This window comes from Callorhinus ursinus, unplaced genomic scaffold (assembly GCF_003265705.2).
Source record: "Callorhinus ursinus isolate GAN/ISIS: 27379988/994484 unplaced genomic scaffold, GSC_fseal_2.0 scaffold38, whole genome shotgun sequence".
Lineage (NCBI taxonomy): Eukaryota > Metazoa > Chordata > Mammalia > Carnivora > Otariidae > Callorhinus > Callorhinus ursinus.
This window is the reverse complement of record NW_027397100.1, coordinates 13,897,150-13,915,499: the sequence shown is the minus strand read 5'-3', so window position 1 is coordinate 13,915,499 and position 18,350 is coordinate 13,897,150. Positions and strand designations below refer to the sequence as shown.

The 18,350-nt window shown below is 52.0% G+C and overlaps 2 protein-coding genes across 2 annotated transcripts; one reads left to right on the top strand and one right to left on the bottom strand.

Moving 5' to 3' along the window:
* Positions 1–188: 188 nt before the first annotated feature.
* DEFB124 (defensin beta 124) lies at positions 189–3,561 on the bottom strand. The gene is made up of 2 exons (XM_025876676.2): positions 3,504–3,561; positions 189–381 (listed from the first exon to the last, which is right to left on the bottom strand). The coding sequence occupies exons 1-2, from the start codon at positions 3,559–3,561 to the stop codon at positions 227–229; spliced, it is 213 nt and encodes a 70-aa protein (XP_025732461.2). The 3' UTR covers positions 189–226.
* Positions 3,562–5,023: 1,462 nt separating this feature from the next.
* On the top strand, positions 5,024–13,779 carry REM1 (RRAD and GEM like GTPase 1). The gene is made up of 5 exons (XM_025876675.2): positions 5,024–5,125; positions 6,151–6,525; positions 7,602–7,684; positions 11,593–11,794; positions 13,032–13,779. The coding sequence occupies exons 2-5, from the start codon at positions 6,186–6,188 to the stop codon at positions 13,301–13,303; spliced, it is 897 nt and encodes a 298-aa protein (XP_025732460.1). The 5' UTR covers positions 5,024–5,125; positions 6,151–6,185; the 3' UTR covers positions 13,304–13,779.
* Positions 13,780–18,350: the final 4,571 nt, after the last annotated feature.

Sequence of the window (18,350 nt, the reverse complement as noted above, 5' to 3'; positions counted from 1 at the left end):
GGGATATTATAGGCAGGCCTGGAACCATTTACCGAGGTCATTAATACCCACTTGCCCCGGGCGCCCCACCTCCCTCCACCAACCATCCCTCCACCCCTCCCATACCAGGACCTCGTGCTCCCCCATACACTCAGCACGGGGGCGGGCAGGGTGGTGAGCAAGCAGCAAGAGGAGGCAGGTGCAGCAGGTGTTTATTGGAGAGCAAGGGTACCAACCCCAGAACCAGCTACACATATACAGGCTTAGAGGCCAGAGGCCTGGTTCCATAGGCGAGGCAGCACAGAGAGGCATCTGGGCACATGTGCATGTAGATTTCTTGCCTTGTACAGTAAGTCCGGCAGGCCCCCTGGCCCTTCCAGCAGCGCTTAAATTCACTTCTCCCTGTGCAGAGGAAGACCACAGGTCACAGAGCAGCCCATGGGTTGCAAGTTAGACCGCTGTTCACAGCTTTGACCATACATCAAGAGTTAGGCCACAGGTCACAGATAAAACCACTGACCACAAGTTAGGCCACAGGACCCACATTAGATCACAAGTCTGGTCTTTTGTTAGCTCTCCAGTCATTGTGTTGGATGACTGGTCATACAACAGCCCACAGGTCCTAACTTAGGCCAAAGGACACGAACTCTGACCACAGGTCAAGGGGTTAGAGCAGATGGAACAGACTAGACCCCTAGTCACAGATGAGACAACTAGTTACAAATAAGCCTACCAATATCAGTCCGGGTTAGTCCACAGGTCACAGGTTAGACCACTGGTTATAAGTTAAAAACCAATTTCCCTTTTTTTTTTTTTTTTAAGATTTTATTTATTTACTTAGAGAGCAAGTGGAGGGAGGGGCAGAGGGAGACAGAGAGAGAATCTCAAGCAGACTCCACACTGAGCTTGCAGCCTGACATGGGGCTCCATCTCACAACCCAGAGATCATGACCTGACCCAGAATCAAGAGTCGGATGCTTAACCAACTGAGACCCAGGCGCCCCTGGAAACTAATTTCTTGTCCAGGTTAACTCACCCCCTGCTCAGGTACACTCTAAGCCCTTTTCATCACAACACTATACAATTATAGTTGGTCTTATTATGATCCCCATAATACAAGGTAAGGAAACTAAGGCACAGAAAGGCTAACAACCTTGCCCAAGATTACAGTCATTAAGGAGCAGAACCAAGATTCAAAGCCAGGTAATCAGACTCTAAAGTCCACACTGGTAACCATGACATAAACTGCTTTGCACACATAGGGACCTGTTTAATGTTAGTGGAGGAATTTCCAGCCCTGGGCCATGGAAAAGGTAGGACTTTGGAAGAACAGGTCTGTACCCCCTCTAAGGGTCTTCCGTCATAGCATGAGGCATCTCCTTCATTTATTTCTTCAACAAACATGGCACATTGGAGATACCACAATGAACAAGATGGGCCAAGGTCCATGCCCTCAAGGAGCTTCCAGAAGGAAAGGCAGTTAAAACCCTAGCAAATAAATACAATTAGTAGAGTTGTGGAAAGTGCCCCGAAGGAAACCATCAAGATGTGGTGATGGCCAATTAGGACAGGTATACAAATGTGAGGAGAGAGGCCACTCGGGCAGGCCTGTCTGTTACAGCAATATTTCTAGACATGTGACCCAGATAGGCAGAGAGCAGCCTCTGAAGAACCGGGGCTGAGCGGGAGGTGGAGGGGAAAGGCTTCCCTCCCTCTCCCTGGATTAAAAGAGATCCCTTGCGGGCGCCTGGGTGACTCCATCAGTTGGGCGTCTGACTCTTGATTTTGGCTCAGGTCATGATCCCTGTGTTTGGCTCCAGGCTCAGTGGGGAGTCTGCTTGGGGTTCTCTCTCTGCCTCTCCCTCTGCCCCTCCCCCCATGCTCTCTTACTCTCTCTCTCTCTAAAATAAATAAAGAGAGAGAGAGGGAGAGATCCCATGGAACCCTCACAATGGGCCAACCCATGGATGTTATTCTGCCCTGTCCACCAGCCATCCTTCCATCCTGCCAAGGTAGAGAATCTTAGCCTGAGACAGACCTGGCCTCAAAATCTCTACAAGGAAAAGGATCCACACTCTGAAGAAGGTGTGTGTGTAATAGTTAGCGGCATGCTGTGAACCCAGCTCAGACCACCTTCGTCCAAATCCCAGCTCTGCTATTTCCCAGCTGAGTGACCTTGGCCTCAGATTCCTCCTCTGTGGAACTTCCCCCCTTTCAGGGAGGCAGTTATACGGGCTTTAATCACCCTAGCACAGTGCCTGGCACATAGTAAATACCCAATAAATGGAAAGGGAGATTACTGGAATGACTACACAGAGGGGGGAGCAACCAGGGCTCATTCGCGGCCAAACTTCTCCTTTTATAGCTCAAGAAAGGAAGCAACTTACCCAGCTTTTCCTAGCCAGTAACTGGTAGGTTCTGGAACCAGAACCCAAGACCCTGATTCCCAGGTAAGGGCAGTTCCTATAACTCCTCTTAACACATCATCACATTTCGACCTTCTGATGACCCTGAGACCCAGAGTTGCTATTTTCTCCTACGTGATCTGTAACCACCCCCCCAACCCTCATCTCTTTGACTTCATCTTCTCTCCTGGTGCACCCCCACTCCAGCCATCCTGGCCTCCTCACTGCTCCTCAGACACCATCAGTCACCTTCCTGCCTCCTGGTCCCTGTAAAGATCTTCTTAATATTCTCACTGCAGTTAGATCTCTGCTCACATCAGCCTTATACAAGATAGTTAAGATACCTGAGACTGACTTCACGACAGTTCACTAAAACAAGACTGGTTCCAGTTGACAATTGTTGAGATTGGGTGAAGGTACACGGGGGTTTTTCATACTATTTTTTAATTTATGTTTGACATTTTCTAAAATAAAAAGGTTTCTTTTAAAAACTTACATCATTACATTATTCTCTATGTTTGCAGAAATTTATATTTTTCTACAATAACATGCTTTAAAAAAAAAAAGACTCACCTTGTTCCTTATATTATTCTCTCTACTTTCATGTAAATTTCAAGTTGTTCAAAATAAAAACTTAGAAAACAACCCCTTACACAGGGCCTCCCTTGACCATCCCCATCAGCTCTCCCATCCACCCCTCCCACGTGCACACATCACACTGACCCCGGGTCCTGCTTCTACTCTTCTGAGCACTTATCACCACCTGACATATAGTGTTTATTTGGTTCTTTTCTGTCTAAAATATCAGCACCATGAAAGCAAGGACCTTGTTTTCTTTCCTTCCTGGTTCCCCGATAGCTGTCATGGTGCTGGCCCACAGTAAGTATTTTTCAAAAAAATATTTGTTGAGTGAATCCCATTTTAAAGATTAAGAAACTGAGGTGCAGACTGATTTAGGAAGTTGCCCTAAGGTGCCCAGCAAGTCAGAGGTGGCACCAGGACACATACACTGGTCTAGGCCTCCTCCATCCTCCAGAACCTGGGAGGCTATTCCTCATTTTACACACACACACACACACACACACACACACACACACACACACACACACGGCTGGTTACCTGGAGGCATATGACCCAGGGCCAGGAGAGCCACAATGAGCAGAAGCAGCTGTGTCATGGCCGCAGGGCTTCTAGGGAGGTCACTGGGGAGAACACCAGAGGAGCCAGGCATACTGAGTTCTGCTGCCTGCAGCCCAGCCTTTTTCAGGCTGCAGATCAAGGCTGGAGTGTGGGCAGCAGGAGACCTGAGTGGGAGGCGGAGGTTCTGTGATCCCAAGGATGTAGCTGGATCTCAGCCAGCTATGTGGGGGACTGCTCAACCATACAGCAATTGAGCTGCAGAGCTGGGACTGGAAGCTAAGTTGCCTCATTCCCAGACAATGTGTGACATGACACCAGTCACAACCCATCTTGTGGGTAGGAAAGGGATGCCAAGAAGGCCAAACCACAGAAGGAGGCCAGGCGTGAGGGGGTCCATTGTCTGCCCCCAGCCCTGCGGAGGCTGAACTAATCTACAGGCTACTGTGGGAGTTGCTCTGAGCTGGACACCTGGACCCCCTCAGCCATGACAATGAACCCCACCCACAGGTACAGCCTGGTCTGCAAGGGCCCACATACAAACCCGCCCCGGTCCCTCAAGACCTCAAAGGAAGCATCCTGCCCAAAGAGCCTGGATCCTGGCTCCTTGGATGGCCAAAATCACCAGTTCCCAACTGCCTTACTCTACCAGGATCACAGTGTGTCTCTCCTCCTCCAAGTGCCTAGGAAGGCTTTTTTTTTTAAAGCCATGGGCGGTGATGGAAAGGGACAGTTGGCTAAGAGGCAGAATCCTGAGTCCCAGACCCAGGTAAGCCTCAGTGTAATCAGCCTTTTAGTGTTGTGCCGGGATTAAATGAGCTAATACTCCAGGCAATGTGCTCAAAACATACCAGCCACAGCCCAAATACCCAGTAAATATTTATCAGAGTGGGGACAGCCACTCTCCAGGCACAGGGCCGCCCCCTGCATAAAGAGTGCTTAACCTAGAATTTGGTAAATGAATGAATGGGATGCCAAAATCAGATATTCAGAAGTCTTCAGTGCAGACTTCCTAGGCTCCCTCCTCCCCTGGAGCCACCTCCCAAAATTAATTCTCCATCCAGAGCTGAGTTTCTCAAAGTGGGGTCCATGAACTCTGCAAGATCATTGGGCACTTGTTTAAAAGGCAGATTCCGGAAGCCCTCCCCCAGAACGGCTGAATCCTCCGTTCTTGAAGGGTGAGACCTGGAAATCAGCAGTCCACCAGCTCCCCAGGTGGATTCTGCGAGGGCTAAAGTTGGTGCGCCCCGTTGCTGGCGTGGATGCAGAGGGGATGCAGACCCAGGAATTCAGAAATCCCTTCTTTCCTCTCTCTCGCTCCCCACCCCGACACTGCCACCACCACCCCAGGCGAAGACCTTGCGGCAGTGGGTCAACTGAGCTCTGCGAAAAGTCTTAAAATCATTGGGCGGCCGCGGCCTCGGGGCGGGTACCCCGGGGCTGCCCTGACGGGGCGGGGCTGGACGGGGCGGGGTCGCGGCTCCTCCCCCGGCCCGGGCGGCGGGGCGGGACTGGCCGGAGGGGCTGCGCGCCGAGGCGGTGGTGCAGCCTGGAGCAACCGGCAGCTACGGCGGCCGGGGACCCTGGACCCCTCCCCACGCGAGGTAAAGGCCCGCGCAGCCCGCCGCCAACTTAGTCAAGTTGGAGCGGAGTTCGCCAGGCGCCTGCATGGGGGGCTCTGCGGCGCAGGCAGGGACGAGGGAGGCCTCGAACCCGCGTCCCGGGGGGAGGGTCCTCAGGCCTGGGGCCTGGTGGGTTGCATAGCCTCGGGCAAGAAGCCCTCCCGGGATCGGGGGACTCACACCCAGCACCCGGGGCGGGGGAAGCTTGGATTCAGACTCCGGGAATGGCACATGCGCCCCCGGGCCCTGTAGGTCCCTTCCCCACCCCCCGCCAGGACCCTGTCCTGTCACCAAAACCGGGGCCCCGCTGCCTCGACACCCCCCCCAATAGCCGCTGGAGGCCGTCGCCCGGCCTCTCCTGAATTTTTCACGTAGGGGGCGGGCCGGACACGCCGTTCCCATGGCACCAGGGCGCTCGGGTTACAGCCGAGGGAACCCCCAGACTCCCCTCGCCCTTCGGAATACCAACCCACTCCGTCCTGCCTCTTCCTCCGCCCTCAGGAGATGGGGCAGCGGAAGTGAACCCCCCAGGAGCCCTCCACCCTCCAACCCCGATCTGAACCTTGGGGAAGAGAGCTGTGGGGAAGAGGAGGACTGGGGCAATTCAGGAGCCTTTCAGAACGTGGGTCCCATATTCCAAAGGGGGGGGGCACGTCTGTGTACACGGGTGTGTGCATGCTTGTATGGACATCCCACCTCGCTGCTGCCCCTCTGTCTGTCTCTGTCCGTGTGTGCTGGGGTATTGGGTCATCCTCAAGGCAGAGGAAGTCACCTGAGGGTGTGCATATGCGTGTGCTCGCTGCTTGCATAGTCACCCCACCCAGCCTGACCCAGGTTTACTCCGTCCCGAAGCCAGGAAGCCCCCACCCCAAGGAACTGAGGTGCCTCCTCCTGTCATTTGAACAAGAGAAGGTTTTGGAGGAAGTCCTCTCAGAAGCTCATCTGGACCCTGCAGAAGGGGCTCACAGGTGCCTGGCTCACTGCCCATTCTTGCTTCTTGCTTACAGAAGGAAGGAAGGATCAAAGCCCCTCCCCGCCAAGGATGACACTAAACACCCAGCAAGAAGCAAAGACCCCCCTGCGTCGGCGAGCCAGCACTCCACTGCCCCTGTCCCCCCGGGGCCACCAGCCTGGCCTCCTGTGTACAGCACCTTCCACAAAATTCCAGCATCCCCGGCTGAGCCAGTCAGCCTCCCTCAATCCTCCCACCCGGCAACCTTCGCCTGCCCCCAATGGTTGGTCCTCTGAATCCAGTGACTCTGAAGGCTCCTGGGAGGCCCTCTACCGCGTGGTACTGCTTGGAGACCCGGGCGTAGGGAAGACCAGCCTGGCCAGCCTCTTTGCAGGGAAGCAAGAGCGGGACCTCCATGAACAGCTGGGAGGTAGGGACCCTGTGGGCTGGGCTGGGATGTGGCCAAAGGAGTGAAAGCCCTGTTGTCAGGGGCACAAGGCTGCCAAGAAGAGTTGTGCAACTCACACACTGCTCAACTCTAAAGGGCATCATTCACATAGACTATGAAGTGAATGATGCCCCCCCACCCAGAGTGGTGCAGGGCACAGCCAGCACAACAGTCTACAGGAGGGAAATGCCTTGAATAGTGAGAAAGTTGCCAAGTTCTCATGGATGAGGTATATGATTAATTTCCATGTCATAGGGAAGCAATTCTGCGTTCCATGAGTCTCAAGTGGAAAGAAATCGTAGGCTTCCACCCCACTCAGAAACTCCCAGCTCCAACTTCCCCTGACTCTCAGATCCTCCCAGCTCCAGACAACCATCTAAGGCCACCAACAACCTGCAGCGAAACTAAGATCCTGCCCCAAAAGGAGACTCCCCAGTTCCCTTTTCTCCTGAGAGATGCAGTGAGCCAAGAGGGCCAGGGGCCCCAGGATGCAGGGAGGAGACAAGGGCAGGACAGAGGAAATGAAGATGGGTTCCTATAGAACCAGCCGGGAGGACACAGGCTGAGTGCAGTGGGAGGGCGGTTAAGAGCAAAGAGAAAGTGGGGACACTCTGGCCAGGCCCCTTCTCGAGCCTTGACCCCTCTGAGTGTGAGAAGCCTAGATGAAAGGTGTAGATACGTGCACCTGTAGGTGTGACAAGCAGGGAGCCTGAGACCCAAAGAGGATACTGTGACCTGCCCGAAGCATACACTAAGTCAGGGACAGAGAAGGACTGGGAGAGTCCCCAGCCCAGCTTTAACCCCACCATCCCGCACTCATCAATAAACCAAACTAGCAAAAGCTTTCTCAGCACCTACTATTTGATTCTGGCAGCGGGGGAAACATGGGCTCCTCATGGAGCTTCTTGAGCTGTCAGGAGAGACAGACATCAAACAAGGGGGTGCGCACTTCCAGCACAAGTGGAGGGGGCACTGTGACCAGAAAGGGGACTAGGGGGGCCACGTCCTCCTCACGCCTGCCCCTCCTCCCTGAGATCTGGCTCTTTCCTCGGTTGCAGAAGATGTGTACGAGAGGACCCTCACAGTAGATGGAGAGGACACAACGCTCGTGGTCATGGACACCTGGGAGGCTGAGAAACGGGTATGGCACCACAAGCAGGACTTGGGGGGAGGGGTGCTGAGCCTGGTACCAGACCTCTGTCTGTCCCCTCCTTGGACACGACACAGCAGGGACATGGCAGAGGTCATCCTCAGCAGCCCTGGAAACCCACAGCTCCCAAGCAGCCTTTGCAACCAAAGGCAGAAGAACCTCATAACCCCGAGTCCTTTTCTCACTCCACTGATTCCCTCTGTAGCCATCCAGGATGTGCTTCTCCCCCTGCAAACCTCCACCTCATCCTCAGCACCCTCAGCCCACTGCCCCCCCCCCGCCGCCCACACACTGTGCAGAGGAAGGAACGCTGCATTTAACACCAAAATGCCTGAGGGTAAACCCGCCACCCCTTTCTTTCCTTACCAGTTGCGTGGCTTTGTGCAACTTGCGTGGCTTTGTGCAACTGACTCACCACCCACCCTGAGATGACTTCAGTTTTCTCACCTGATAGATGGGTTAATCATTACCGCCTTCCTTACCAGCTAGTTTTTAAAAGTTCTTATGCAATTTCCCAGCAGTGAGCACAGTGTGGAGCATGAAATAATGCTGAACATAGGTGAAGAAATGTAAATAATGATCATTCTTATTCCTCATAACTTGGTAGCTAGTAAAGAAGGAAAGCAAAGGATGTCCTTCCCCTACCCCGTTCCAGAATAGGAAGAAAGCAGCAGGCAGGGATATGCCCCTGTTATGCTTTTCTTACCTTGAGTTTTCTTTTTTCTTGCTATACAGATAATACATGTTTATTGTAGAACTTTAAAGAAATACAACCAAGCAGAGAGAAGGACGTAAAAATCACCTGGGAACCTAGCTCAGTAAGGGGGAGGCCCCGCCCACAGGGTGGAGCTTAGGAGGGCACTGTCGGGTGATTGGTAAGAATGACTGACAGCCCCAGTGATAGGCGGGAGGATAGGGATGAAGGAGCTAAGTGGCCAATTCCTTTCCACGAGGATTAAAAGGACACCCAGCTCCAAATGAGCATGATGATGATGATCATGGTCCTCCTAGCAGCAGGGATTTATGGAGTACCCTCTTCCCAAGTGTCAGCCCCTGTGCTAAGCGCTGGATATATATTATGGCGTTCAGTCAAAACAAATACTATAGGTGAGTATTCTGATTCCCATCCTAGTGACGAGGAAAGCAAAGCTCAGAGAGGTTCAGTAATGCGTCCAAAGTTCTCAGAGATCAAGGGGGATTCAAACCCAGATCTATAAGCCCCTGAGCCTGTAATCTTATGCACTAGGACTGTCGCTCCCATTCCCACTGGGAACATCACCTTCTGAGCCTTCAGCTGGGGTTTCACTCCTTCACTCATTCATTCACTAAGAAACCCTGGCTGGGTATGAATCATGGGCCAGGACACTGAAGACCCAGCAGTGAGTAAGACAGACATGTCCCTTGGCCTCATGGAGCTCACAGGCTGGGGGGGGGGGGGCACTTTTTGAATACAGTCGAAAATCCAGTGGGGCAGAGTCCAGTAAATTATGAAAAGTGATCAGCCTGGGAGTCCCATTTAGGAGACCGGGGAAGAAGAGTACTGGAACTGGAATTCTGTGCCCACCTGACTGTATGGCCTTGAGAATGTTTTCTCTTCTCTGGCCCTTGGATTTCCTACAAATAAAATGGGAAAACAGAACCAGTTTCCCTGGCTGGTCACGGTGGAGGCAATTTCCACAGAGGGTCCACCCAGTAGCAACGTCACTGGAATAAGCATCCATCCTTTCGGTAGATGGTACCCTTTGATGTCAGAGAGGCAGGATCTCCCAGAATTGGGTGGACCTTTGGCTCATGCAGTAGTGCCCTAGCTGGCCTGACCATCAGGGTCACCTAGAGAGTATAAAAAAATCAAATATCTGGGGCACCTGGGTGGCTCAGTTGGTTAAGCGCCAGACTCTTGATTTCGGCTCAGGTCATGATCTTATGGGTCGTGATATGGAGCCCTGCATAGGGCTCCGTGCTCAGCGGGGAGTCTGCTAGAGATTCTTTCTTTCCCTCTCCCTCTGCCCCCCCCCCCTCGCAAGCTCACTCTTTCTCTCTCTCAAATAAATAATCTTTAAAAAATAAAATAAAATTCTCAGGTCTCACCCCAAACCTGATGAATAAGAACCTACAAAAATGGGGTCCTGTAACCTATATTTCTAATCACACCCCCAAGGGGTCCTACCCGCCAATCCATGTTCCAACCGGCTTCTGTGATCCTAACACATATCAAATCCTTCATAAACATTTGTGCAATGAATGAATGAATGCTCAAGCCCCACACTTTCATTCTACAGATGGGGAAACTGAGCCCCAGAGGGAAGAAGGAACCTGTCCATAGTAAGGTGAAGAACTCACATGCATCTGACTCAGCCCATGGTTATTTGGCCTGGGGAAGGATCAGAAAAGCTGTTGGGAACTTAATCCCTCTGACAGTGTGTTGACCATCGATCTGATGCTTTCATAGTCATCTATCTTATCGGGTTATCAGAAAATTCTTCTGGGGCGCCTGGGTGGCTCAGTTGGTTAAGCGACTGCCTTAGGCTCAGGTCATGATCCCGGAGTCCTGGGATCGAGTCCCACATCGGGCTCCCGGCTCAGTGGGGAGCCTGCTTCTCCCTCTGACCCTCTCCCCTCTCATGCTGTTTCTCTCTCTCTCCCTCTCTCAAATAAATAAATAAAATCTTAAAAAAAAAAAAAAACAGGAAATTCTTCTGGCTTCTTCCCCTCTCAAAAACAGTGCCTCCACCACACTGGGTATTTCCTCCCCCTGGCCTACTCTCCGCTCCTGTTCATCCTCTCAAACCCCACTCGCCAGTCCGCTCTTAAGCCCTCCCCGCACTCTGCCTGGCTGAGTTCTTCTGACCTCCTCCCCTCACCCCCCATGGCTCCTCCAGCCACATGCTCCTGCCTCTTAATGGTACTTATGACAGGGCATCAGAACTCTCGACTTCCATAGCATCCCTTCCAGACCATGAGCTTTTGGAAGATAGGAATGGTGTCTTACTAAACACTTGTGAAGTTGTTACCCAGATGGTCCAGTCTCAGCGTGCTGTCCCTGACAAAAGATTGCCACCCAAATGGCCTATCAAAATTGCTCCAGTTCTTCCCTTCCTTGTCAAACAACTTGCAAAGACTCTGCTTCTTAAAGTGCCCCACCTCTCCACCGCTTCCCTTATACCTCCTACACTCCACAGTTGCTCCTTCACTTCTCTCTTCAACGCTGGCCTGGAAAATGCCTCCCCTTGAAGTCAGCTCCCTTCTCTCTTCTCTCCCTTCTTTTTGCCTCTCTTTTTAAAAGATTTTGTTTATTTATTTCTTTAGAGAGAGAGAGACATAGTGAGTGCGGGAGGGGCAGAGGGAAAGGGAGAGAGAGAATCTCAAGCAGAGTCCACACTGAGCATGGAGCCCGATGCAGGGCTTGATCCCATAATGCTGAGACCATGACTTGAGCCGAAATCAAGAGTCAGATGCTTACCCCACCGAACCACACAGGCGCCCCGCCCCCATTTTTGTCTCTTAATTGGACTGCAGAAGGCCACAAGAACTGTCTGGCAAGACTGAGCCCTCCTCAGAAACCAGACAAAAGAGCTGAACCCTCCTTAGCAGGAGGGGGAACCAAAGAAATCTTTCATCTCCAGTGCCTGGCCTATAGAAGCAATCAACGGATGAGAAAATGTAGTGAGGTGTTATTAGCCCAGTTTTTCACATAGAGAAACTAAGGCTCGGGGAGGACTGGTGGCTTACCCAAGGTGACACAGAATAATGGCAGAATTGGTCCCCCAAACCTGTCCAAAGTATAAGCCTCAGCTCCAGCCCACCCTTCAGACCATCCCAGCCCTACCTTTCTCAGCCAGGGCCCTCTGGCTGAGAGGTAGGTACCCTTGGGGAACGGGCCTGGGGTCGCTCTGTTGCAGGATGAAAGCTGGAGCCAAGAGTCGTGCCTGCAGGTGGGCAGCGCCTATGTCATTGTGTACTCCATCGCGGACAGAGGCAGCTTCGAGAGTGCCTCTGAGCTCCGCATTCAGCTGCGGCGCACGCATCAGGCGGACCACGTGCCCATCATCCTGGTGGGCAACAAGGCCGACCTGGCACGCTGCCGGGAAGTCTCCGTGGAAGGTGAGCGCTCTCTACTCCCCCCTCCTCCTCCAGCTTCCTCTCAACCTGCTGTCACTGCTCCTCCTCCAGTGCTCTCCATCTCAGGGACTGTCACCCCACCCCGCCCTCATCGCGCACCTACATGCCTAAGCCTGAAAGCTAGGAACTATTCTCGTTTCCTCTCCCACTCCCCCAAACCAGCCCCCAAATCCTGTCAGGTCCACCTCCCTTAACCCCACCTGCCCTTCCCCCTATGCCCACAACCTCTGCCCCATCCTGGCATCTCTACCTTAGCCTGGGCCAGCCCCTGTACTTCTCCCTATTCAATCAGTTCTCCTCACCAGCTGGCAGAGTTTTCCAAAACCAGATCTGACCTTGTCACTCCTTTGCTTAAAAATTCCACTATGGCTCTCCCATGCCCTCAGTCAGAGACACTTTATCCACTGGGCATCACAGGCCCAGTGCGTACAAGCTTTCCAAGGGCTTACATCTGGGATCTGAAACTATTAGCTCCGAAACACAGTGAGAAAATTGCAAATTAAAATTTCACAAAGTTTGAATCATCCACAAAACACGATATTGTGGCAGCTGACAACTACAAACCAAAACGTTTAGTTATATATAATTTGTATTCAAAGTGGGATAAGGAATATTTCAATACATTTGATAATATCATGTGGGACCCACAAAGATCTCAAAATGGCCCGTCTCACGGGCAAAATATAAAAATTATGGAAACTGAGAGCCGGAGAGGGTAAGCCAGTTCCACGGGGTCACCAGCCTCTAAGGGCTAGAACCCAGGCCCCTGTCTCCCAGCCCAGTGGCTTCCTGAAGTTGGAAGACCATATGCTTTGTGAGCAGACAGCCCCACACTCCCCAACATAATCCCGAGGAGATTTTGTTAAAACACTGGTTCACAGACCTCATCCCAAACCTACCGAATCAGATTTTTTGCTGGTGGGCTCAGGAATTTGCATTTTAACAAGCTCCCCCAGATAATCCTGATGCACAGCTCAGACCCCTTACCTGGCATTCAAGCCCCTTCCCAGCCTCTCTGTCTTCCCAGCCTCGTTCTGCTACCAGTATCAGTCACTAGCCTGTGAACTAACTCCGCAGAGCCAGGTCTCATTTACCTAAGAGTCCCCTGGCACTCAGCACAAGATAGGACCAAAAGAAAAAGCGCTTGGCTTGAGACTCAACACACCTCTTCCCACCTTTATGTCCCCCTCTACCGGGCCTGCCTGACCCCGCCCCTCAGAGGGCCGCGCCTGCGCGGTGGTGTTTGACTGCAAGTTCATCGAGACGTCGGCCACGCTGCAGCACAACGTGGCCGAGCTCTTCGAGGGCGTGGTGCGCCAACTGCGCTTGCGCCGCCGAGACAGCGCGGCCCCGGAGCTGGCCGCGCCACGAAGGCGGGCAAGCCTCGGCCAGCGGGCCCGTCACTTCCTGGCCCGCCTGACGGCCCGCAGCGCCCGCCGTCGGGCACTCAAGGCCCGCTCCAAGTCCTGCCACAACCTGGCCGTGCTCTGAAGCCGCCCGCCCCCCTAGGGCTGGCGGAACACTGGGCTGCATTCTGAGCTCCACCGATGCCATCGAGGGGCCACGACGTAGTTGCCCAGTCTGCACGGTGGGCCGTGCCTGCCCGCTGTCCCGAGGGCCAGAGCATCTCCCGGAGCCGCAGCTTCAGGGACCCCTCCAACCTGGGGAAGCAGTGGACAGACTATGGGGCCGAAGCCTCAAGCTGCACACAGAGTAGGGTTTTTTGTTTTGTTTTGTTTTGTTTTTTACGCGGTACGAGCCTTTTTGTAAAAATCTTCCTGGTCCTTGGGCTCTGGCAACTCCCCACAATAAACCAGACCAGAAGGGTGTCCAGTCTGAATGCCCAGACCTCTTCTTTTGGGCTCTGCCAGGTGTCTCCACCTCCCACCGTCCCATCTACACTGGCTGCAGACCGGGTTAACCTGCTGACCTGGGCGAAGGTCACTCAATAAAATCGCTGGACCAGTTGTGTGTTCAGGCCTTCTCCCAACCACTGGGCATGGCCCCTGGCGCCGGTCTTTGGGGAAGACCCAGTGGTGCACAGACAACCACAATTCAATGTGATTGATGACCTATTTTCTCATAAGCCCATTTTTCAGATTATAGATTCATAAAGTCTTATCTGGAAGGAATCTCAGCATTCATCCTCACAATATAGTAGCTTTTGTTTGTTAAGAGCTATGGTTTAAGCTGTCACAACTAGTGATTAATCTTCACAAACCCTGTATACCTCTATTAGAAAAATAGAGGCACAGGATGGTGATGGTTCATACTCCAGATCATATAGCTACCGGGCGCCTGGGTGGCTCAGTCGTTAAGCGTCTGCCTTCAGCTCAGGTCATGATCCCGGGATCCTGGGATCGAGTCCCGCATCGGGCTCCCTGCTCTGCGGGAAGCCTGCTTCTCCCTCTCCCACTCCCCCTGCTTGTGTTCCTGCTCTCGCTATGTCTCTCTCTCTGTCAAATAAATAAATAAACTCTTTAAAAAAAAATCATACAGCTACTATAAGTGAAGTAGTCAGGATTCCAACCCCGGCTTGTCAGGCTAGAGTCTGTGCCCTGTCCACAATCCTCTTGGAGAATGTGACAAAAAGCTATAGAGTCCCAGGGAAATGGACTTTCAAACACAAGTTTACTTACAATTTAAAGTGGAGGGGGATGCTTGCCTCCATGAAACTCCATCCACTAATCCCTAAGACAGATACCCGATTTAATCCATCTCATTCATTTTCCTGAATATGGAAACTGAAGCCCATAGAGGGCAAGTGAGCATCCCAGGGTCACCCAGCCAGTGAGGGTGAGGACTAGACCCCAGGGCCCAGCCTCCTCCTCTGTCTGTGCGGGAAGGAGGAGGTAGTGGGGCATCCAGCTGTGGGGCTCGGGCCGGGCCTTAGGGATCAGGTCAGGAGTTTCCAGCTGAAGGGGAAAGGGGTGTCGCGACTTTGAGAGGAGAATAAGATGCAAATGGTTTGGACCATCATGTCCCTGAGGCCTGACACCCCTTCCCCCAACCAGCTGCCTGCCCACATGCTTCAGCCACCAAGAACACAGTGCCAAAGAAGACCGGAGCTTGGGCAGATGAGCCATATCCTCCTTCTTCAAGCCCCCAATCTTGCCAGCAGGGCACTGATAGCACTTATTTCCCCATCCTAACTCCAGCTTGGGGAAGGGAGGAGGAGGAGGGTCTTCCCCCACCCCAAGCTGGCTCTGGCCTGCGGTCGTGGGGGAGGGGCTATAGTTGTGGAAAGTTGGCAGAGGCAGCCGGCAGCGGCCGGAGAGTGGAAAAAATGATATCAAACCCGGAAAAATGCAGGCCGGATGGAGGGCCTGAGTTGGCCCTGGGAGGTGAGAGGGGAGGGAAGGAAGGAGGGGGGCCCACAGGCTGAGAAAGGAAGAGGGGCCAGGGAAAGAGCACAGGAGCTGGCTTTGAGAAAACTGTAGGTAATCGCTGTCATTCCTTTCTTCACCCACAAGTATTTACTGAGGGCCTACTAAGTGCGGGGCACAGTGCCAGGCTCTAGGGAGATAGAAGTGAACAGAAGCAGTAGGATGCTGCTCCCTGGAGCCCCCCCATCTGGTGGGGAAAGCAGACTAGAAAACAAGTGAATAAAATGATTACAAACTGATAAGGGGCTGAAAATCAGGGTGGTCATGGAAGGCCCTGAGGATAATCCAGTGCAATCCTCAAAGTCCACAAATGGGGAAACTGAGAACTGCGGGGGGGGGCTTACCCCAGGCTACTCAGAGTGTGGAAGAAGTCCTTGAGACCAGGACTGGGAATGGAAGGGGAGGAAAGAAAGAAGGAAAGAGCACAGACCCGGGTCAGGGGGAAGGAAGAGCATGCAGCCAGGATGGCAGGACAACGCAGTGGTTGAGGTAGGTCATGGGTCCTGAACCAGAGGGTCTGTGTTCAATGCTCCCTCTCTCTGTTTCTTAGCTCCCTCATCTGTAAGATAGGATTCATGGCAATTCCCTCCCTCAGGGTTGATGTGAGGATTAAATGACTTAGGATGTTGGGCACCTGGGTGGCTCAGTCTGTTAGGCGTCTGCCTTCGGCTCAGGTCATAATTTCAGGGACCTGTGATCTAGCCCCGAGTTGGGCTCCCTGCTCAGTGGGGAGTCTGCTTCTCCCTCTCCCTCTCACCATCCCCATGCGCTTTCTCTCTAATAAATAAAATCTATTTTTAAAAATGACTTAAGATGTGTAAAATACTTAAAACAGTTCCTGTGTCTAGAAAGATTCAGTAAATGTTGGTTCCTACTAGCATATCTTAAGACCTTGAGGAAACCAGGCCTTGTTAAGGGTAGGATATTCTGGGACTGTGAAGACTTGCTTGCAAGTCTTTGCCCTGCTATGACACTGGAGGACTTTAGGAAAATCTCTTCCCCTCTTAGGCCTCAGTTTTCCCATCTGTAAAATAAAGGGATTGAATGGGAACTTGTATCATCTATTCATGGACTCACCCATTTACTGTCTATCTCCCGCAGAGGAATAAAAGTCCCATGAAGGTAGGGCCCTCGATGCTGCTCTCTCCCCAGCACCTACAACAGTGCCTGGCTCACAGTAGGTGATCAGTAAATATCTGTTGAATGGATTGATTAACGGACCTGTAAAATGGCCCCTCCAATCCTGACCTCTCTGATTCTAGCAGTCTGTGGATAAGGCATAGCTGGGAAATCATGTGACAAAACCACAATACTCCTCCCAGGGACATGGCCCATTATAGTTAAGAAAGTTCTTTCTCATCCATTAAAACAAAACAAAATAAAACAAAACTGCTGTTCTAGCTCTTTCTATGTGCCAGGTCCCAGGCTACATGCTTGGTACACATTTTCTCATCTAATTATCACCACACCCATCTACTTAATAAGTACCATTTAGCAGATGAGCAGATTAACAGATTGAGGCTAAGAAAACCTGAGAAATCTGTCCTAGAAAGGGTTGTCAGGATTTGCACTCAGGTCAGGTTGTAACTGCTTTCTTCATTGTACAGTTGGGGAAACTGAGGCCCAGAGAAAGGAGAGGAATTGTCCAAAGGCATGTAATAACAGCAAGCAATTACATCACTTTTACTATGTATTGGATGCTGTTCTAAGTGCTCTTTGTATATTAAATCCTCAAGACTGGTCATATTATCACCATGCCAGTTTTCAGATGGAGAACCGTAACTCATAAAGGTCCAGAACCCCTGCCGAGGTTGCACAATTAGCAAATAGCAGAGCCAGGATTCAAACCAGGGATGTCTAGTCCTGTGGCTTGTTAAGGGCTACATTACACCCCCTGTCAGTACAGCAAGTCCGGAGCAGGCTGGTATAAAAGAGAAGGGGACTTCACCCAGCACCCCGCTGCCTGCACTGGGGGCAGGGTGGAAAACAAAAACACATTGAGAGGATCCTCAGCCGCCAGCTGGGACTTTCCACCTTGAAGGGAGAGTACTGTTATGGAAAAAATGATAAAGCTCTGGAAAGATGAATGTCTCCCAAGGGGCCCCCAGTCTCTTCAGAGTCCCTCCTGTGTTGGCCTGATCCAGATGAGATGAAGGCCACCTGGAACCCAGCACACCCCAGCCAGGCTGCTTGATTACTGAGGATCACTGGCCTCGATGGAAAGTTCCAGTTTCTCAGCCAAAGGGCACGAAGCTTCCACTCAGGGACCCCCCCACCCCCTGCCACGTAATCAGTTTCAGGCTGACACTGCTTGTCCTTGGATGGTGGGAAATTCCCATCTCCTAGGGGCAGCTCAAGCCTCCCTTTATTCAGCAAACTTTGACAAGGATGTGTACTCTGAAGGAGGGTAAAGAGCATCACAGCTGGCTGCTTTATAAAGACTAAGAATCTCTCAGTTCTGCCACGACCATGTGGCTTTAGGCAAATCAAAATATACAGAGTGAAGGGGTTAGGGTAGAATTCTCCACGTGACTGTCTCTGTCTCAAGAATATTTGAATATTCTAGTTCAACAGCTTGAAAAAATATACAGGTTCAGTTTCAATTTCAGTAGTGTTCCCTTCTGTTCGGATCAGGGTTCAGTTAAAAATAATACTAATAAGGGGCGCCTGGGTGGCTCAGTCATTAAGCGTCAGCCTTCAGCTCAGGTCATGATCCCAGAGTCCGGGGATCAAGCCCCGCATCGGGCTCCCCGCTCAGCGGGAAGCCTGCTTCTCCCTCCCCCACTCTCCCTGCTTGTGTTCCCTCTCTCGCTGTGTCTCTCTCTGTCAAATAAATAAATAAAATCTTTTTAAAAAATAATAATACTAATGATGGGATGGGAGCTCTGGGTTCAGCAATGCATGCAATTTTCCCCAGTTCCATCTGGTTCAAGTTCAAGGCTAGGATAGTCACCGTTCCTGTTACTATGCTGCCTAACGAACAACCCCCAAAGCTTAGTGGCATAAAAACAATCATTTTATTATGCTTCTAGATTTTGTGAGTCAGGAATTCGGGCAGGGCAGAGCAGGTACAGCCCCTCTCTGGGGCCTCAGCTGGGAAACTTGAAGACTAGAGTGACTGGAGTCAGCTCACAAGTCTGGAGGTTGATGCT